Here is a 17,509-nt window from a genome sequence, read left to right on the forward strand (position 1 = left end):
TCCCAGCCAAGACACTGGCTGAGTTTTGGATTTCAGTGGCCATTTCCCATGGCCGCGGGAACTAGGGGTGTTGAGAATGCTGCAGCACCCCCTGACAGCACGAGAATTTAAAATAATATGACTTGAAAATCCACCACCACGGAAACAGCCCCGCAGTAGCGGACTGGCCATCGGGAGCACCGGGAGAAGAATAACGATGGAAAACCAGGCTAATAAACATAAGGGTGGGGCTGAAGAATTAAGAGACAAAAAGACCTTCACTAGACAAGGTTTTAACAATTGAAAAACGGTGTGTGTTTATTTTACACAAAGCTCAAAAACTATTTTGCGCTCAAATAGGGAGTCAGGTGGCTGAGCGGTTAGGGAATTGGGTTAGTAATCCGAAGGTTGCTGGTTCAATTCCCGGCTGGGAAAATGACGTTGTGTCCTTGGGCAAGGCACTTCACCCTACTTGCCTCGGGGAGAATGTCCCTGTACTTACTGTAAGTCGCTCTGGATAAGAGTGTCTGCTAAATGACTACATGTAAATGTAAATAACGGCCAAAAAATTCATGCATTAACTATCGAACTCCCGAACTAGCATCACATCAAACACAGAATGTGCATGCATTAACAAGTTAGCTGTGGTGGCGTATACGGGGGCCGGTTCTGGTGTGCCGGTCTGGATCAAAGTCCAGGGCCTATTTTTACTCTTTATGCTCGGCCGCCCCCTCGGAACCCCTAGCAACCATAGCAACCAATTACGTTCCGGCGGCTTCCTACAACTTGCTTCAACAGATCAATTTTATTCTGAAAACAAATTAAACACACACACCAGTCAACAATAAATCAGGTTTATATTAATATATTTTCTTAAATACATTTGAATAATAAAAATAAGCTAAAAATATATTTTCATCAAACATGCCTGGGCGGGCCGGTGAGTAATGTGGGCGGGCCATTGCCGCCCTGGCCCATTACTGGCTACACGCCTGGTGTGCACGTATGCTTGTGTGTATTTCTCTGTGCATATATATTGGCGTGTGTGTATCTGTGATGTTTGTGTGTCTCCCAGAGGCTGGATGGGGAGCTGTACGAGCAGTTGAGAGGCCTCTTCAGTCTGCTGTGTTCTACGGAGGTAGAAGCGTGTCTCTCCTCTCAGGCAGCCTTCAGCAGGGTGTGGGAGCACGCCGCCCAGGTATTAGACTCCAGAAATCACCTTGTGATTATTAGTTATTGCGGTATGCAGAGCTTGTACCCAAAAGGATGGTTTAGTGAGATGCAAATGTTTTTTATCATCGTGCAGTGTAAACACGTTTGACTTTCTGTGTCTTTCCAGTTTTTCTTGTGTGAGCTCCAGGCGTTCTACTATGTTCCATAGTAGCCCCTATTGAACTTGAGACATTCTGGAATATTCCACAACAGGCCCTCTCTGACATAGATATATATATTTATGGATATATCTTTGCTCTCTGATCTCCAGACATTCTAAAATATTCCATAAAAGGCCCTCTGTGATCCCCAGACATTCTAGAAAAATCCATAAAAGACCTTCTGTGACCCCCAGACATTCTAGAATATTCCATAAAAGGCCCTTTGTGATCCCCATACATTCTGGAATATTTCATTACAGGCCTTCTGTGATCCCCAGACCTGAAATATTCCTCACCTTAGTGCTAGTGAAAACCCAGATAAGTGATGGATGTCAGAGACAGACTGGTTGTTTTTTACCACATTTGAACTTCAGTGAGTGCTTCTTTGGTCTACCAGGTAAGCAGAGAAAGGAGCCTGCAGCTCTTTCTACAGGAGGCTCCTGCTTTTACCAAGATCACAGACTTCATATTCCAGCTCTCCCCGCATGATAAGGTGAGACAAAACAAATACACCTCATAGCTGTACAGATATAAATATACATAACACACTGTCCTGGCATAAGTAACTAAACTGTAACGGAAAATATAAATCCAGCCTGTATTAATGATATCTCCCTCCATGTCCAAGGTGTGTGTCCTGCAGCAGAGCACCAACCCAGAGGGAGAGAGTTGTCTGGAGAAAGAGGCCAGGAAGTGGTCCTCCAAGGCTGCGAAAGACTACAAGGTCATCACCCAAGGAGAGAGGGTAGGCACAGAGGTCATGGGACGCAGCAAGTCACAGCAAGCATAGTTTTGATTTTCAGGGTGTTGTGTGCGTGTGTGTTTCAGGCGGTGCAGACTCTCGAGCAGCGTGTTAAGCTGCTGTCTGGAGACACAGGGGCCAGTGTGGAGCAGAAGCTTCTGGAAGTCCAAGAAGCCGTCCGAAAGGCCAAGGTCAGTTGGAATCAAATATGCAACCTGTGGTTCACCAAACCTGTTACTCACTTTATTAGATGCATTTATTCCAAAGTGAAGCCTCCTACACCTTCCTCCTCTTCATAAGGACCTGATGACAAACCAGGCTTTCTTCATGGAATGCATGAGTCAGTGTGTGGGTGTGTGGGGGGGGGGGGGTTTCTGTGAAGAGAAGTCCTGCACGTGAGAGAAAGAGAGAGCGTGGTGGAAGGGATAGGCAAAGAGAGACTCATGCAAATTTTGCTAGCAGGGTGAGTCATAGCTCACCCTCTTGCTGCTCAGAACAGTGATATCATCTTTATTAGTTTTCTGCAACAACAACAAAAACTAGAGGGTACAATTTCTGGTGAAATTGTAGGGTGTGCTTGCTTGCGTCGGTTGCACAGGGGGGTCCGTTTTTTTATGACATTTTTACAACTAATATATCTGTATATTTTATATAAAAATGCATACTTATTATTTATAAAGATTACATAGATTTAAAAGCAAATTTTTTGGCTGCTCATTTACCACTCAAAATACGAGTGAAGTGTAGAATGAAATAGATGTCTTCTCATTTCCCCTGCAAGAGGCAGCAATCAAAACGAATACATTTGGCAGACCGGTGTAAAAATTGACCTAATCTCTATGACTTAAACGTCCTTTTAAGTTTTTCCCTTCTCGTGATATTTTCAGCCATTTAGCCTACTCATATTGCATTCATTCATGATTAAAGAACCCCCTTTGAAGATTATTATACGACGTTACCTGGCAGTAGAAGATGGAATCGCGATTCAAACAGTACCATCTGCTAACTGAAAATATGCCCCCAAAAACGTAAATAAGTTTGACATTTATTTAGTGGAAAATTGCTTTCATAAAAAGATCACTGGTAGCAATCATTGTCAGTAACAACGCAAAGTGCGATATAGCCCTGTGTGGAGAAGCTGCCCCGGTATATTGTACTACTACAGTACAGTTCTAGACTACTGTGCTGTGTTCGTCTTGGTAGCGATTGCGTTGGTTGAATTCGATTTAACGTTACGTTGTACGGTTTAGGCTGAAATTAATTATTTTCAAGAACAGATTGACAAAGTTTAGGCTGTGGCAATGAAGTTCAGGTTAGTAGTCAGATAGTTTCACCTATTGAAAGACTTTTGATTTAAGTAAGGGGAGTGCCGAACATTTTCTGTCGCCGTTTCACTTCCTAAACAGCTGTGTAGATGTTTTTGTAGTGTGTCTCGCGTAGGCTACAGCGTTACAGTGAGCAACACTGGTTTGAAACCACAGGTAATGATAATTTCACCAACAAATCGTTTACTTGTAATGTAATGTCATAATAAATCCTACAACAAATGTATTTGTGCGGAATGTTTATTTTAAAGATTGAAAACAGATAGCTAAGCTAACTGCTTTACTGCAAGGCAGCTGCAGAAACGCCACAAGCAAAGAGGCCAGGGTGATAACTATTTACTAATTTTACTTTGTGATATGACACACAATTGTGACGTGTAATGTACAATATAAGCTGATTTTATTAAGGAAGTACATCTACTTTCGGAAACAGTAGTCTACTATGTCACTGAAGTATTAGCATCATGACATTAGCCTCTGTTGCCCGGGTAACACATACTACAGTGGTCTATGATGCATCTGTTTTCAATCGTTAAAATAAACATTCCTCACAAATACATTTTCGTTGTAGGATTTATTATGACATTACATTACAAGTAAACGATTTGTGGGTGAAATTATCATTACCTGTGGTTTCAAACCAGTGTTGCTCACTGAAACGCTGTAGCCTACGCGAGACACTACAAAAACATCTACACAGCTGTAGGAAGTCAAACGGCGACAGAACATGTTCGGCACTCCCCTTACTTAAATAAAAAATCTATCTAACTACTAACCTTAACTTCATTGCCACAGCCTAAACTTTGTCAATCTGTTCATGAAAATAATTAATTTCAGCCTAAACCGTACAACGGAACGTTAAATCCAATTCAACCAACGCAATCGCTACCAAGACGAACACAGCAGTCTAGTACTGTACCGTAGTAGTACAATTTACCGGGGCAGCTTCCCCACACAGGGCTATATCGCACTTGGCGTTGTTACTGACAATGATCGCTACCAGTGAGCTTTTTATGAAAGCGATTTTCCACTAAATAAATGTCAAGCTTATTTACGTTTTTGGGGGCATATTTTCAGTTAGCAGATGGTACTGTTTGAATCGCGATTCCATCTTCTACTGCCGGTAACGTCGTACAATAATCTTCAAAGGGGGTTCTTTATTCATGAATGAATGCAATATGAGAATGTGAGATGATAAGGGAAAAACTTAAAAGGACGTTTAAGTCATAGAGATTAGGTCCATTTTTACACCGGTCTGCCAAATTTATTCGTTTTGATTCAACGATGAGGCTGCCTCTTGCAGGTGAAATTAGAAGACATCTATTTCATTCTACACTTCACTCGTATTTTCAGTTGTAAATGAGCAGCAAAAAAAAATGCTTTTAAATCTATGTAATCTTTATAAATAATAAGTATGCATTTTTATATAAAATATACAGAAATATCAGTTGTAAAAATGTCATTCAAAAACGGACCCCTGTGCAACCGACGCAAGCAAGCACACCCTACAATTTCCCCAGAAATTGTACCCTCTCTAGTTTTAAATACAATTAAAATTCATTATTTCATAATCATTTAGTTTTTATAGGCTGTATTAATCTATTAAAAATAGAGTCGGCTCTTCAGATATGCGAGCCAGCTCCCGACGTTCACCTTCAAGAGCCGGCTCTTAGAGCCGGATCGTTCGCGAACGACCCATCACTAATCCCAATAGGAGCACCGTAATCGAGACCAAGACGAACATTTTGACACCGCCGTTTTCTATGTAGTCCAAATATTGACTGATCCTTAGGGGTGGGAAAATAAGAAGAAGATATGTGAGAGAACAAAGGTTGTGCCCACACCCAACTAATAATCCATTACAGATTTTTATAATATAAACAGTATATTTGAATAATAATGTATGGCAATTTCAGGAAGCTTTTTTATGATCGACAGTATTTATCTCCAAATAAATATAAAGAAAAAATGTCCCTAGGTGAGCCGTGTGAAGGCAGAGTCCTGTCTGGCATTGCTGGAGGGGGCGGGGGTGGATGTGGAGCCGTGGCTGACCAGTGCCATGAGCCAGGCGGAGGAGCAGCTGGAGAGAGAGAGGAGGCTGAGTGAAGCTCGCATGTCCAACGGTGACATTTCCAACCTGGTATGTAACCTGTGTGCAAGTCTTCGAATTTGCTGCTAGGGTGGATCTCAATTCTGGCAGAGAGGCCTCTTTCTGCTATTCTCCTGTCCTTCACCATAGGAAAGGAGAAGAGGAGATTTTAGCCTATGACAATATGCCCCTCCTGTGTGAAATTGCCTCAGAGCCTCAGAGTTGTCTCTATTCCTACTTCCTCAGGAGGAGGAGTTTGAGTTCACAGACTTTGAGGATTATGATGACAACAGTGACACTTTTGTAGACTCACCATCTGGTTCAGGACCATGTGGATACCCTCTCCTCTGCATTGTCCTCTACAGCTATCAGGTGAAGACCACACCTGCACACATACACCTACCATTCTGTCTGACCCGCCACGTGACTACCTCTGCAGAGAGGCAGGCATGTAATGTTGAAGGAATTGAAGTGTAATTGCCTGGTCTCCCATTATATCCTGCAGGCCAGCCAATCCGATGAGCTGTCGATCACCGAAGGGGAGGAGCTTCAGGTGATCGAGGATGGGGATGTGGAGGACTGGCTTAAGGTGAGAGGAAAAGGAGCGCAAACCAGGAGGAGGGGAGGAGGGCTAAAGATAGAGAATGATGAGAGGCGGTGGAAGGAGCTGCCCCTTTTGTTTATTTAGCTGTCCCCCCTTTCATCTACAAATGACCTCATTCTTGGTCATGAAACAATCCCTACATATAAATTATAGTGAATTTACAAATCACCATGCTTTCCATATAGAGATGAGGAGATCCATAGCTCCTTACTGACGAATCTAAAAGTATTAGTATCCACTGCTACCTAACTGCTATCTAATCAACAAGATATACACTACCAACAGCATACCTACAGAGCACCACTCTATAACCACTTCTAAAATAGAGGGAACACCAATTCCAAAAAAGTTGGGATGTTCTGAAAAATTAAATACAAAAACAGAATACAATGATTTGCAAATCTCATAAACCCATATGTTATTCACTATAGAACATAGAAAACATATCAAATGTTTAAACTGATGAAATGTAAAATTTTAAGGAGAATATACGGTAATCTTTTATTTGATGGCAGCAACACGTCTCAAAAAGGTTAGGACAAGGCCATGTGTAGTGTAGCGGGGTTTGCGCGTTTAAGATTAGCAATACTTAATTTGTAATAAAGTATCTAGTTCTTGGGGGCACCACCTCTTATTTGTTAAAGGAACAGAGGAAACCTTGTTTAACCTTATTGAATAATAGCCTTCGTAATAATCAGTCTAATCTTAAGTAGTGTATTCTATGAAAGTAGGGCAGATCAGATAACATGAGAGATACCCGAATATTATACACAATGATTTATTTCGGAAAATGTAATTATAATGAACAAATACCAGATAAGTTATGGGTTAGTTTGGCTTGAGTAGTACAGTGGCTAGATTCTAATGAGAGCGAGCTACACAATGGCTGTGTAGAGCGCGTGTGAAGGGGGGAGGGAGAGAGAGAGTGGGAGACAGGGAGAGGTAGGCCTTTATAGTAACAATGGACGATCAATGGCAACTGACCTAACGATGGTTAGGTTAAATCAGTTGTAAAATACAATCAAACATCAACAATTAAATCACAACATGCCAATATGTCACAAGTAAGAAATATTGCAAATCGCAGTTACTTTTGTCGGTTTGAAGAAAGGAGTTAATGGTTCGTTATGTCCAATGAATAGAAAGTGGAATCTCTCGTCAAAGTTCCGGGCGCTCAGTGAATTTGCAGGTTGAGAGGAATAGGTTAGAGAGTGACGCGTTCACCTCAGTTTAATCCTACGAACAAGCGGGGGTGATTGTACGTTTGGGGGTTTTATACTCCAAAGAACAGGGGGGGACCTCTCTCATTGGTCAGTTACTCCCCACCTGGGCGTCGTCCTGAGATCTGCCCAGATGTGAAGTGGCTTTTAGCTTTTAGTTCCGTTATTTCAACTGTTCATGGAATGCTTAAACTTCAGAACATAACAATACAACATGGCTTACATTTACATTTAGTCATTTAGCAGATGCTCTTGTCCAGAGCGACTTACAGTAAGTACAGGGACATTCCCCCAAGGCAAGTAGGGTGAAGTGCCTTGCCCAAGGACACAACGTCATTTTGGCACGGCCAAGAGTGGAACCGGCAACCTTCTGATTAATAGCCAGAGTTCTTAACCCTTGTTCTCTTCGGGTCATTCTGACCCGTCATTGTTACCCACCGTCGTATTGCGACAACTTTACTGCATACAAAAACAAAGTGAAGCATTTTCTTTTAACCGTCAGGCTGTCTCAGACCCTCCACATTGCGAAGGTTAAAATAAAATTATTTTTATTTGTTTTTTGTTGGGTAAAATTGGGTAAACACAACGATGGTTCGTTATGAACCTTTGGGTCATGTGACCCGAAGGCAGCACAAGGGTTAACTGCCATCTGACCCCGGCTTCTTCTTTGCATGATAGAGCTTTAACCTGTATTTGTGGATGGCATGGCAAACTGTGTTCACAGACAATGAGTTCTGGAGGTGTTTCTGATCCCATGCAATGATTTCCATTTCAGAATCATGCCAGTTTTTTATGCAGTGCCTGAAGATCACAGGAATGCAGTATTTATTTTCTCTCTTGTCCCTGACAGAGATTTCTCAAGATTCTCAGAATTATTTAAAGATATTTTGTACTGTAAATGATGAGATATTAAAATCCCAACTTTTTAGAGACTTGTTGCAGCCATCAAATTCCAAATTACCTTATTTTTTCCTTAAAATTGTACAGTTCCTAAGTTTAAACATTTGATATGTTTTCAATTATCTATTGTGAATGACATGAGTTTATGAGATCTATCAAATCATTGCATTCTGTTTATATTTTCATTTTACACAGCGTCCCAACTTTTTACATTTAGTCATTTAGCAGACGCTCTTATCCAGAGCGACTTACAGTAAGTACAGGGACATTCCCCCCGAGGAAAGTAAGTTGAAGTGCCTTTCCCAAGGACACAACGTCATTTGGCACTAACCGGCAACCTTCTGATTAACAGCCCGATTCCTTAACCGCTCAGCCATCTGATCCCTCCCTTTGGGAATGGGGTTTGTAGACCAGGTCAAGTGGTTAGTATTGATGCATTCAGATGTCACATCTCCACTACATCAGTCCTCCTCGCAGTAACTGCTGTGGTCTCCCCACTTCCTATCTCTGTGTAGCATAAACTGTCGGTTTCCTGTTTTTTCGCAGCTAAATATGGTGTTCCATCTCACACATACTGATTGAGACACAATAATAAACACTATTTGCTAATCAGCTTGTTTCTCCTCCTTCTTGTCCTATGTGTGTGTGTGTGTGTGTGTGTGTGTGTGTGTGTTCCTGTGTAGGTGTGTAATGCGTCTGGACAAGTGGGCTATGTGCCTGAGAGGTACCTGCAATTCCATTGGTCTCCAGGTGAGGGCACTGTCGGGCACTCATTGGATTGGTCATTTGACAGTTCTGGTTCCTCCTCTGAGCACTCCCATAAAGGCCCACAGTACCTCCCACAGGCAGCAGGTCAGTACTACCACAACATCTTTATATTTGGTATTAGAAACTGTAGATGTGTGTGTGTCATATTGGGTGGGTGTGTGTTTCCAGGTCTAGTGCGGGCCCTGTATGACTACCAGGCCCAGAGTGGGGAGGAGCTGTCGTTCCCAGAGGGGGCAGTGATCAGGCTGAGGAGGCGTGCCCAGGGCTGGGGCCAGGGGGAGGTGGATGATGGTTTTTGGGAGGGGGAGCTGGATGGACGGGTGGGGGTGTTCCCGTCCCTGGTAGTGGAGATGCTTGGGGACAAGGAGGAAGAGGAGGAAGAAGTGAGAATTTAAAATACTTTGCAGGGAAGACTACTTTTTGATATCCAAGTTATGCATCTACTGAAAATCATAATATCTCTTGGTAATCTGTTTTTCTTTCTCTGTTATCTCTAAAGTTATTGACAAACATGCCCCTTGGATATCAGTAAGGGTTAAGGGCAGACACTTACCTTGGATTGATGCTGATCTAATACATCTTTTTAAACAAAGAGATAAGGCATGGGAAAAGTACCGCCTGTCAAAGGACTCAACAGACTGGGCTGTATATAAACAATTAAGAAATATGTGTACAACTAAAACAAGAAACGCTAAATCGAACTATTATAAAAATTCTCTGTCTAATAACTTCAGAAGTCCTAAGAAGTTCTGGAAAAGTCACAATTCTTTACTCAACAAATCGACTAAAAGCATTGCCACAAAAGTCAAAGTTCACAATGACATTATTAGTGATCCTTCTGCGGTTGCCAATGCTTTTAACCAACACTTCTCCATTATTTGTAGTTCACAATCGTTCAACCTCTCTTACTTTAATCCGATAGATGAGTTAAGCAGCTCCTTCTCATTCGCTACAATGAATCCTATTGACGTCCAACTGGCAATCTCTGATCTAAAGGCAGGTAATGGTACTGATCCTGATGGTCTGGAGATCAAGTTTATCAAGCTCGCCTCTCATGTACTGGCATTTCCTTTATCGGATTTATTTAACTTATCGTTATCCACCTGTGTGGTTCCATCAATGTGGAAGTCTGCCAGAGTAACACCAATACACAAGGGTGGCGATGCACTTGACCTTAACAACTACAGACCCATTTCCATCATAAGTAGTATAGCAAAAGTGTTTGAAAAATTAATATTTAATCAACTATTTAAATATATGAATGATTTCTCCATTCTGTCACCTAATCAATCTGGTTTCAGACCTAAGTTTTCTACAACTACTGCTCTTCTAAAATTTACCAATGATGTTTCATCCTCCTTAGGCAATAACATGTCGACTGGTGCAATATTTATAGATCTCACTAAGGCCTTCGATATGGTTGATCATTATATGCTTCTTGACAAACTACATGCGATAGGCCTCTCTAAACAATCTCTTCTTTGGTTTAACTCTTATCTCCATTCTAGACGTCAGCGTGTCTCTTTTCAGGGTTATCTATCAGAATCCTTAATAATGGAAAAAGGTGTCCCTCAAGGCTCTTCCTTAGGGCCTCTTTTATTTTCTATATTTATCAATGATCTTTCTCAAATATGCTCAGACTGTCTTATTCATCTATATGCAGATGACACAGTGATCTATGCATCTAACGCGTCGATTTCTAGGATTCAATCCACACTGCAATCTAACTTCAATGCCATCCAACTTTGGTTCCATTCCAACCACCTACTACTCAATAAGAAAAAATCATATAGTATGCTGTTTCCCACCAGATCAGCTACACTGAATCAAGACAACAATCTCTTACTTAAATTCTTAGATGATACTCCGCTAGTTAAAGTTGATGAACTCAAACATTTGGGCCTTGTACTTGACTCACAACTCTCCTTTAGGCGTCACATTCATTCAGTAGTCAATAAAATAAATTGTAATTTACGAATATTGTATCGTTCTATTAACTGTTTCACTCAACTGATTAGGTTAAGAATTGTGACACAGCTAATATATATATTAGACTATGTAGATGTTGTCTATCAAAACACATCAGAATCCAATCTAAAAGCACTAAATGTTGTTTTCAATAGTATGTGCAGATTTGTGTTGAGATGTCCGTTCACTACTCACCATTGTATTATGTATAACACACTGAATTTATTATCACCAAAAGCCAGAAGACAGTTTCACTGGTACCAGATTATATTCAAATGTATCTACTCTGACTATCCTCCTTACCTGAAGGAATATTTAATTCCATATAGACCTATCTACAGACTGAGACACACCGAATACCCCTTCTTTACTGTACCAAACATCTCAAAAGAGAGTGGCAGGCGTACCTTTAAATTTAAAGCCCCTTCAGACTGGAATAGTCTACCAGGGTCTCTAAGATCTATCACCTCTTTGCACTCCTTTAAAATATCCCTTTATAATCACTTACAAGCAAATTGTTGCTGTAAATGTTTTGGTCATGTTTGACTGGACTTTTCTTTCTTTTTTCTTTCTTTTTTTATTTATGAATAAATACTGTACGTGTGTATGGGTGAAGGTTTGTGTATATGTGTGCATAAATATGTATGTATATGTATGAATATGTGTATGTATATATGTATGAATATGTGTATGTATGAATATGTGTATGTATGTATATGTGTATATATATGCCTCTCAATAATATGATATGTATTCAATAGGGAGTCGGTGGGGTGGGTGAGGTCTGGGGGTGGGGGAACTTGAGTTTGAATGTGCATGTATTTGTCTTTGTCTTGTGTCTTGAGGACCCCCTCGAAAACGAGATGCTACATCTCAAGGGGTTATCCTACAAATAGAAATAAAACTCTATAATCTGTTTTTCTTTCTCTGTTTCGTCCCATCTAGAGCTTTCCCACTCCCACTCTTCCGCCCTTTTCTCCCCCCATCCCTATCGCTATCCCCCCAGCCTCGCTCCTAGTCTCCTCCCCTAGCCTCAGCCCCAAACCCAGGTCAGGGTCCTGGTCTGTCCACAGCACGCCCCCTAGAGACGTGGAGGAGCATCTTCAGGCCATGCCCTTGGAGCTCCAGAGAGTGGCAGACAGTAGAGCAGGTGAGAATAATCACTCGGAAACCTAACACAGACATGCCACGGTTTGACTATCTGGACCGAAGTTTAAGATTACATTCCATTACGTCCATCCTCAAATTTTCCTCCATCTCTATCTCTCCATCTCTCCGGTCCTGTCAGAGAGGGGAGGAGGCAGCAGCCACAGCTCACCAGACCTTTCTGTCCGGAGAATTCTACCGGTTTGTACAAACCAAATTCAAATTCTGGAATGCTATGAATGTATCTGATGTCAGACAGTTGTGTAAGCGTTTAATCTGATGTATGTCGCATGCCTATTTGTTTATGTCTCAGACCCGAGCTCCGCCTCCCCCCCCCACCGAGCGACACTTTCCCATGCCGTGAGAACACACCTGCCTCCTCCCCCCACCCAGCGACACTTCCCCATGCCGTGAGAACACACCTGCCTCCTCCCCCCACCCAGCGACACTTCCCCATTCCCTAAGGGTGCAAAACCGAACCGAAAAAATTGAATTGTTCAACACACAAACCACGGTTCGGTTTTTACATGTAAACCGCGGTTTTTCGGATCTATGAGAAAACACAACCTAACAGTCTCACTATAGCCTCGCGCAGCACTGCTACTTTCCTTACTGAGGAGATGGCAACACTGCTGGAGAGAGGCAAATCATGCGAAGCTGCCAGGCACCTGTAAAGTATGCTAACCAGGAGCCGAGTGCACCAGCTGGGCGTACGCCTGGGTGTAACGCTACGTCCGACGTAGAACTGAAAGTTACGACTAACTTAAAGTTACGACTAGTGCACCAGTTAGACTTAAGCCCTTTATGTGCTGCACCTGGGTGTATATTTTACGCCTAGTGGGGAGCAGGCGTAAGTTGGAAAATCGGACTAATATCCATGGTAATTATAATGTACAACAGTTTGATCGCACATGCAGCGCGTCTTGTTTCTAGGCAACATATGGAAAGGACATTAAGGCGAGAAAAAGTTGATGCACTGCCTCCCCCCCCCCCCCCCCCCAGTGACACTTCCCCATGCCGTGAAAACACGCTGCCGTCGACCATGTGGAATCGAGGAAGGCTTTCCTGCAAATCAAGCTGTGTATGTGCAAAATACTTTAGAAAGGAGACATTCGCTTGAGGACACCATTGACGCTAACTCTGCGGTTACAGAACAAACTTTTTTTACTGTCTATGGCCGTTTATCAATCTGAAGAACGCTAAGAACTTACTTGAGTTCTTGAGAAGAACGTTCTTGACGAGAATGGTCTTGCAAGATTGCAAACACAGAGAATGCAATGCAATGACTTCTTGGATATCAGCTGCATTCCCGCTGGCCAAATCACGACCAAGTCCTTGATAAATGCGGCGGATCGAAAACGCATCCAGGCATTTTTTGCGTTCTTGGTTAATTGTGTTCTTCGGTATTGGAACTATACTTGACCTTGAAACATGACATCAAACAAGTTCATCAGAACACAAGAACGGAAAAGAAATGCTGATTGATAAACAGCCTATAATTGGCTTACCTGCCCGGTTCCTCAAGAGCTATCTTCCTATACGTTTTTGCTCCAACCCTCCTCCTCCAGCATTCCCCATTATCTTAATTTGCTGGTTGTAGCGTTTGAACCAGGTTAGTTACAACTTGGGTGGTTGAAGCAAACATTTGTAGCTGTCCAGGAAAGTCCTGTGGGCTCATTTATACAACTGCGCGTAGAATTAATGTGAAAACGTTGCGTTCGAATGAAACACAGAAAGTGCGTGCGCACAAAATATTTAGATTTATATGCACATTCTGCTCCGGTTTTCCTTTATAAATCACAACTTACTAGAAAATTAAGTGCACGTGTGCGAGCGTCTTGTCCCACCCAAGTAACTCCCATAATTGGCCTATAAATGGTTATTGACATGCACCAAATTAATATAAATAGCCTACCACACTGTCAGGTGTGGTAGGCTAATTGCACTGAAACCCGGCCAATGACGTTATCACATTGACAGTAATGCACAACAAACACGTGAAAACAGCGGAAACGCTAATGGCCTACATATGCCCATAAGCCACGCCCAAAGTCTACGTGATTTCCCCTGCACCCCATTTCTCCAAAATTACTGAAAATTTGAATACATGCCTTATTTCTTATGGGGAACAAAAAAGCCTCAAGGACCCATAAGGTCCCCCATGATAGATTTAGCTGTTCAGTGAACCTTTGGGTAAACCTACAAAACTGTTCTCCTCTTGATCCGTAAGTCCAATCATCTGACTTGGTATACATGTGTAGAATACATGTCTTCCTATAGGGTCAAAAGGAATAAGGAATGCAATGCAAAATGGCTGAAAGAAGTGTATTTATGTAAATGTCCACATTGCCTCAATATCTTTGTGTCAATAAATCAAATATAATTTTGACTGATGGTTTTTAGACCTAGTAAGGGTCAAGATGACATCACTTTGAAGTACCATAAATGATTTCACCTTGGTATGTCAAAATATGATTGAATTACAGCTGTTTAAAGTTTGGCCAAATCTAACAGTGCTTGCCACAGGAGAAACGGATTACTTTTTTTCATATAGTAACTGACCGCAGTGTTTCCCAACACTGAGAATAGCTCAATGAGCTGAGAAGTGCAAGGTCATAGGTTCAAATACAGCCACAGCCATTGGGCATGTCATAGTTCTAAATTATCTATTTAGTTAAACAGGATGACATCATTCTGAAGTACAATGCACAATTTCACCTTGATATGTCAAAAGATGACTGAATTACAGCTGCTTGAACTTTGTCCCAAAGCTGACCAAAGCTAATACTCACCCCTTTCAATTCAAAATAACTCAACAGTTGATGTGTAGCAGAGGGGATAGAGAGGCTTGTTGTGTTGTGCGTAGACTATAAGTAATTTGACACCAAAGCAGAGGAACTTGGAAACATGTCTTTTACTTGTCTTCTCTCGTCTACTCTTCCTTTCTCTTACAATTTAACTCAATCACCTACAGACACTTGAACGCCCTCTAGTGGTATAAGATGAACATGTAACAAGAAAGAATATACTGGACACAACAAGGCTGATTTGCGATCACATGCTCTTGAGTTCGAATCTCCATTTAGCCTGATGTTGTTTGCCAAGCATGAATTAAATTTACTCTTGTTAGAAAAGTTAAAGATGTAACTGTTGTCTTGTATAAGAATGATTCTGTGTTCAGTATTCATTGTGTGCAAAGGCCTAACCCAAAATCTGAACTCTGGGTAACACTAGGCTTAAGTAAACAAGGGGACCTGGGCTTGACCACTATCTTACTGGAGAGGCCATAATAGAGTTAATTATATGGTCAAGCTTAGAGGGGTCAGAGAGCGCACACACTCAAACACGCATGCACACACGCGCGCCAGGTCTATGCAAGGGAGCCAATGAAGGAAGAGCTATGGGACATTTGCATGCCTTTGTTTTAAACCAATAACAGTCAAGAGCGAACCCTTTCACGCATAGTTGTCACTACAGTGGACAGCTATTCAAAACTCTGTTTCTTGTATATGCATGGGTTTTGGTGGTTTAGTTGCACATCAGCCACTCTAGTGGACGCTTTGGCCAGTTGTTCTAAGAGAAACAAAATTTTCGAAATTCCAAGATGGCCGATGGATTTTCAAAAACTAGCTAGCGCATAAATATCTTGCTAATCCTTCTGTAGAAGTAGACCATCGTAGGTAAATAAAATGTTGTAACATAAAGTAACTACTAAGGAGCAATACTATTGTAAAATCTTCGAAGTATTGCTTTTATTTTGGGAGGAAATTTCAATTGATCATCTGTCCACTAAATTGGACATCATGCGTCACTGGCTTTAAGTCAACCACAATTTATTCTAGTACTGCAACTTTGATGTTCTTGAAAACACTTCATCTGCAACAACTGTTTGGGCTGTTATAATTTGATTTATGTTTTTTTACCTGCCTGCTGGTTTTTGCTCCAACAACACTCATTTAACTTCATTCTACACTAGTTACCTGATCAACCAGCTAATTATTAGATTCAGGTGTGCTAGATTGTTGGGGCTAAAACCTACAGGCAGGTAGCTCCCCAGGAGCAGGGTTGGAGACCCCCGTTTTAGATGTTTCTCACACCTGATTCAAATGATTGAGTTGTTATCTAGCTCAGCAGAAGCCTGATAACGACCATTCATTTGAATCAGGTGTTTTGGAGCAGGGGAAACATGCAGGGCAGGGACGTCCCTAAGGACTAGGGTTGAGAACCACTGGCCTACAAGATAGGAGAAAGGATTAAAATTAGGGTGGGAGAGAGGAGAAAGGAGTGAGTAGAATTAGTTTTGGAGGGAGGAGAAAAGAGTGTCAGTAAAAAGGGAGAGGGAAGAGGCTGAGGAGTCAGAAGATTTACATTTATGCATTTAGCAGACGCTTTTATCCAAAGTGACTTCCAAGAGAGACTTTTACAAAAGAGCATAGGTCACTGATCATAACAACGAGATAGCCCCAAACATTGCGGGTAGCCAAACATGATGCATACATTGTGAAAACCAAATAAGTCCCAAAGGGAAGAACAATAAGAGCATGTAGTTAGACAAGTTACAATTAAACAGCAAGAACCTCAAAAGTGCAAGAGTGTACCTATGGAAAAAAGCAATCAACAGTAATATATTTCACGGCGAGTACAATAATTTTAGGACGGTTACAACAAACCAACAAAAGCAACAAGTCTCTCAATAAGAGACATTGTGATCCGGGAGGAAACTAACATCAGGTCCAGCCAATCAGTGGCGGAACCAGACTTTTATATATGGGGTGGCCACAGGGTGGTCAGGGCTATTTCAGGGGGTCCACAGACCAAGACTGAAAATGTGTGTAACCTTAGCCTGGCATCAAAGCAGTGTAAATTATTCATATGATTGCTGATGAAATTCAAATTCACTTAAGCCTAAGTTCTTCAGTGTGGCTTAGTATGGCCCACCAGGGTTACTTTAATGAAATTCTACATTTACTATGAATACGCTGTCTGTACATCTGTACAACTTGTGTAGGCTTACATGTGTGGCCTACAAACACAAGCTAAACTTGGCATGTGACTGACTGCCTGGTATGCTCTGACCTAGTGCCTGTAGCCTCGGGGATGAAGCTGCTCTGAGGTCTTGGGGTGGTGCAAGGACTGGGGTCTATTTCCACCTGATCCTGTTTGCTCAGCTTTTTGAAGAAATCTGCTATCTTATCTTAACCTTTCTTTTAATGTTTGAAGTGAACCCTAAGCAATAATAACATGTAGGCCTACACATTCAATTACCAACATTTGAGTCCAATCTCAATCGTAAACATATCCCCATTATTATCTTCAATCAACTACCAGCCTTTAAGTTACTAGATCATGGCTAGCCTTACTCTGAAATACATATTTCAAACAGCATTATATAATA

General features: G+C 41.6%; 1 protein-coding gene across 3 annotated transcripts in view; it reads left to right on the forward strand.

Annotated features, from left to right (window-relative positions):
• LOC136954169 (F-BAR and double SH3 domains protein 1-like) overlaps window positions 1-13,241 on the forward strand; it is a 31,020-nt gene extending 17,779 nt beyond the window's left edge. Inside the window, exons 9-20 of one of the 3 annotated variants that reach the window (XM_067247743.1) lie at window positions 1,055-1,177; window positions 1,750-1,845; window positions 1,981-2,097; window positions 2,181-2,285; window positions 5,398-5,559; window positions 5,755-5,880; window positions 6,014-6,097; window positions 8,916-9,084; window positions 9,169-9,383; window positions 11,914-12,118; window positions 12,257-12,315; window positions 12,428-12,547. In XM_067247743.1, coding sequence (XP_067103844.1) covers window positions 1,055-1,177; window positions 1,750-1,845; window positions 1,981-2,097; window positions 2,181-2,285; window positions 5,398-5,559; window positions 5,755-5,880; window positions 6,014-6,097; window positions 8,916-9,084; window positions 9,169-9,383; window positions 11,914-12,118; window positions 12,257-12,315; window positions 12,428-12,478 — 1,512 coding nt within the window. In that variant the 3' untranslated portion in view covers window positions 12,479-12,547. Of the gene's footprint in view, window positions 1-1,054; window positions 1,178-1,749; window positions 1,846-1,980; window positions 2,098-2,180; window positions 2,286-5,397; window positions 5,560-5,754; window positions 5,881-6,013; window positions 6,098-8,915; window positions 9,085-9,168; window positions 9,384-11,913; window positions 12,119-12,256; window positions 12,548-13,116 lie in introns of those variants that run through there. The other 2 variants (XR_010878089.1, XR_010878088.1) reach the window with 2 other exon arrangements.
• Window positions 13,242-17,509: the final 4,268 nt, after the last annotated feature.

This window comes from Osmerus mordax, chromosome 12, assembly GCF_038355195.1.
Source record: "Osmerus mordax isolate fOsmMor3 chromosome 12, fOsmMor3.pri, whole genome shotgun sequence".
In the NCBI taxonomy this organism is placed as follows: Eukaryota; Metazoa; Chordata; class Actinopteri; order Osmeriformes; family Osmeridae; genus Osmerus; species Osmerus mordax.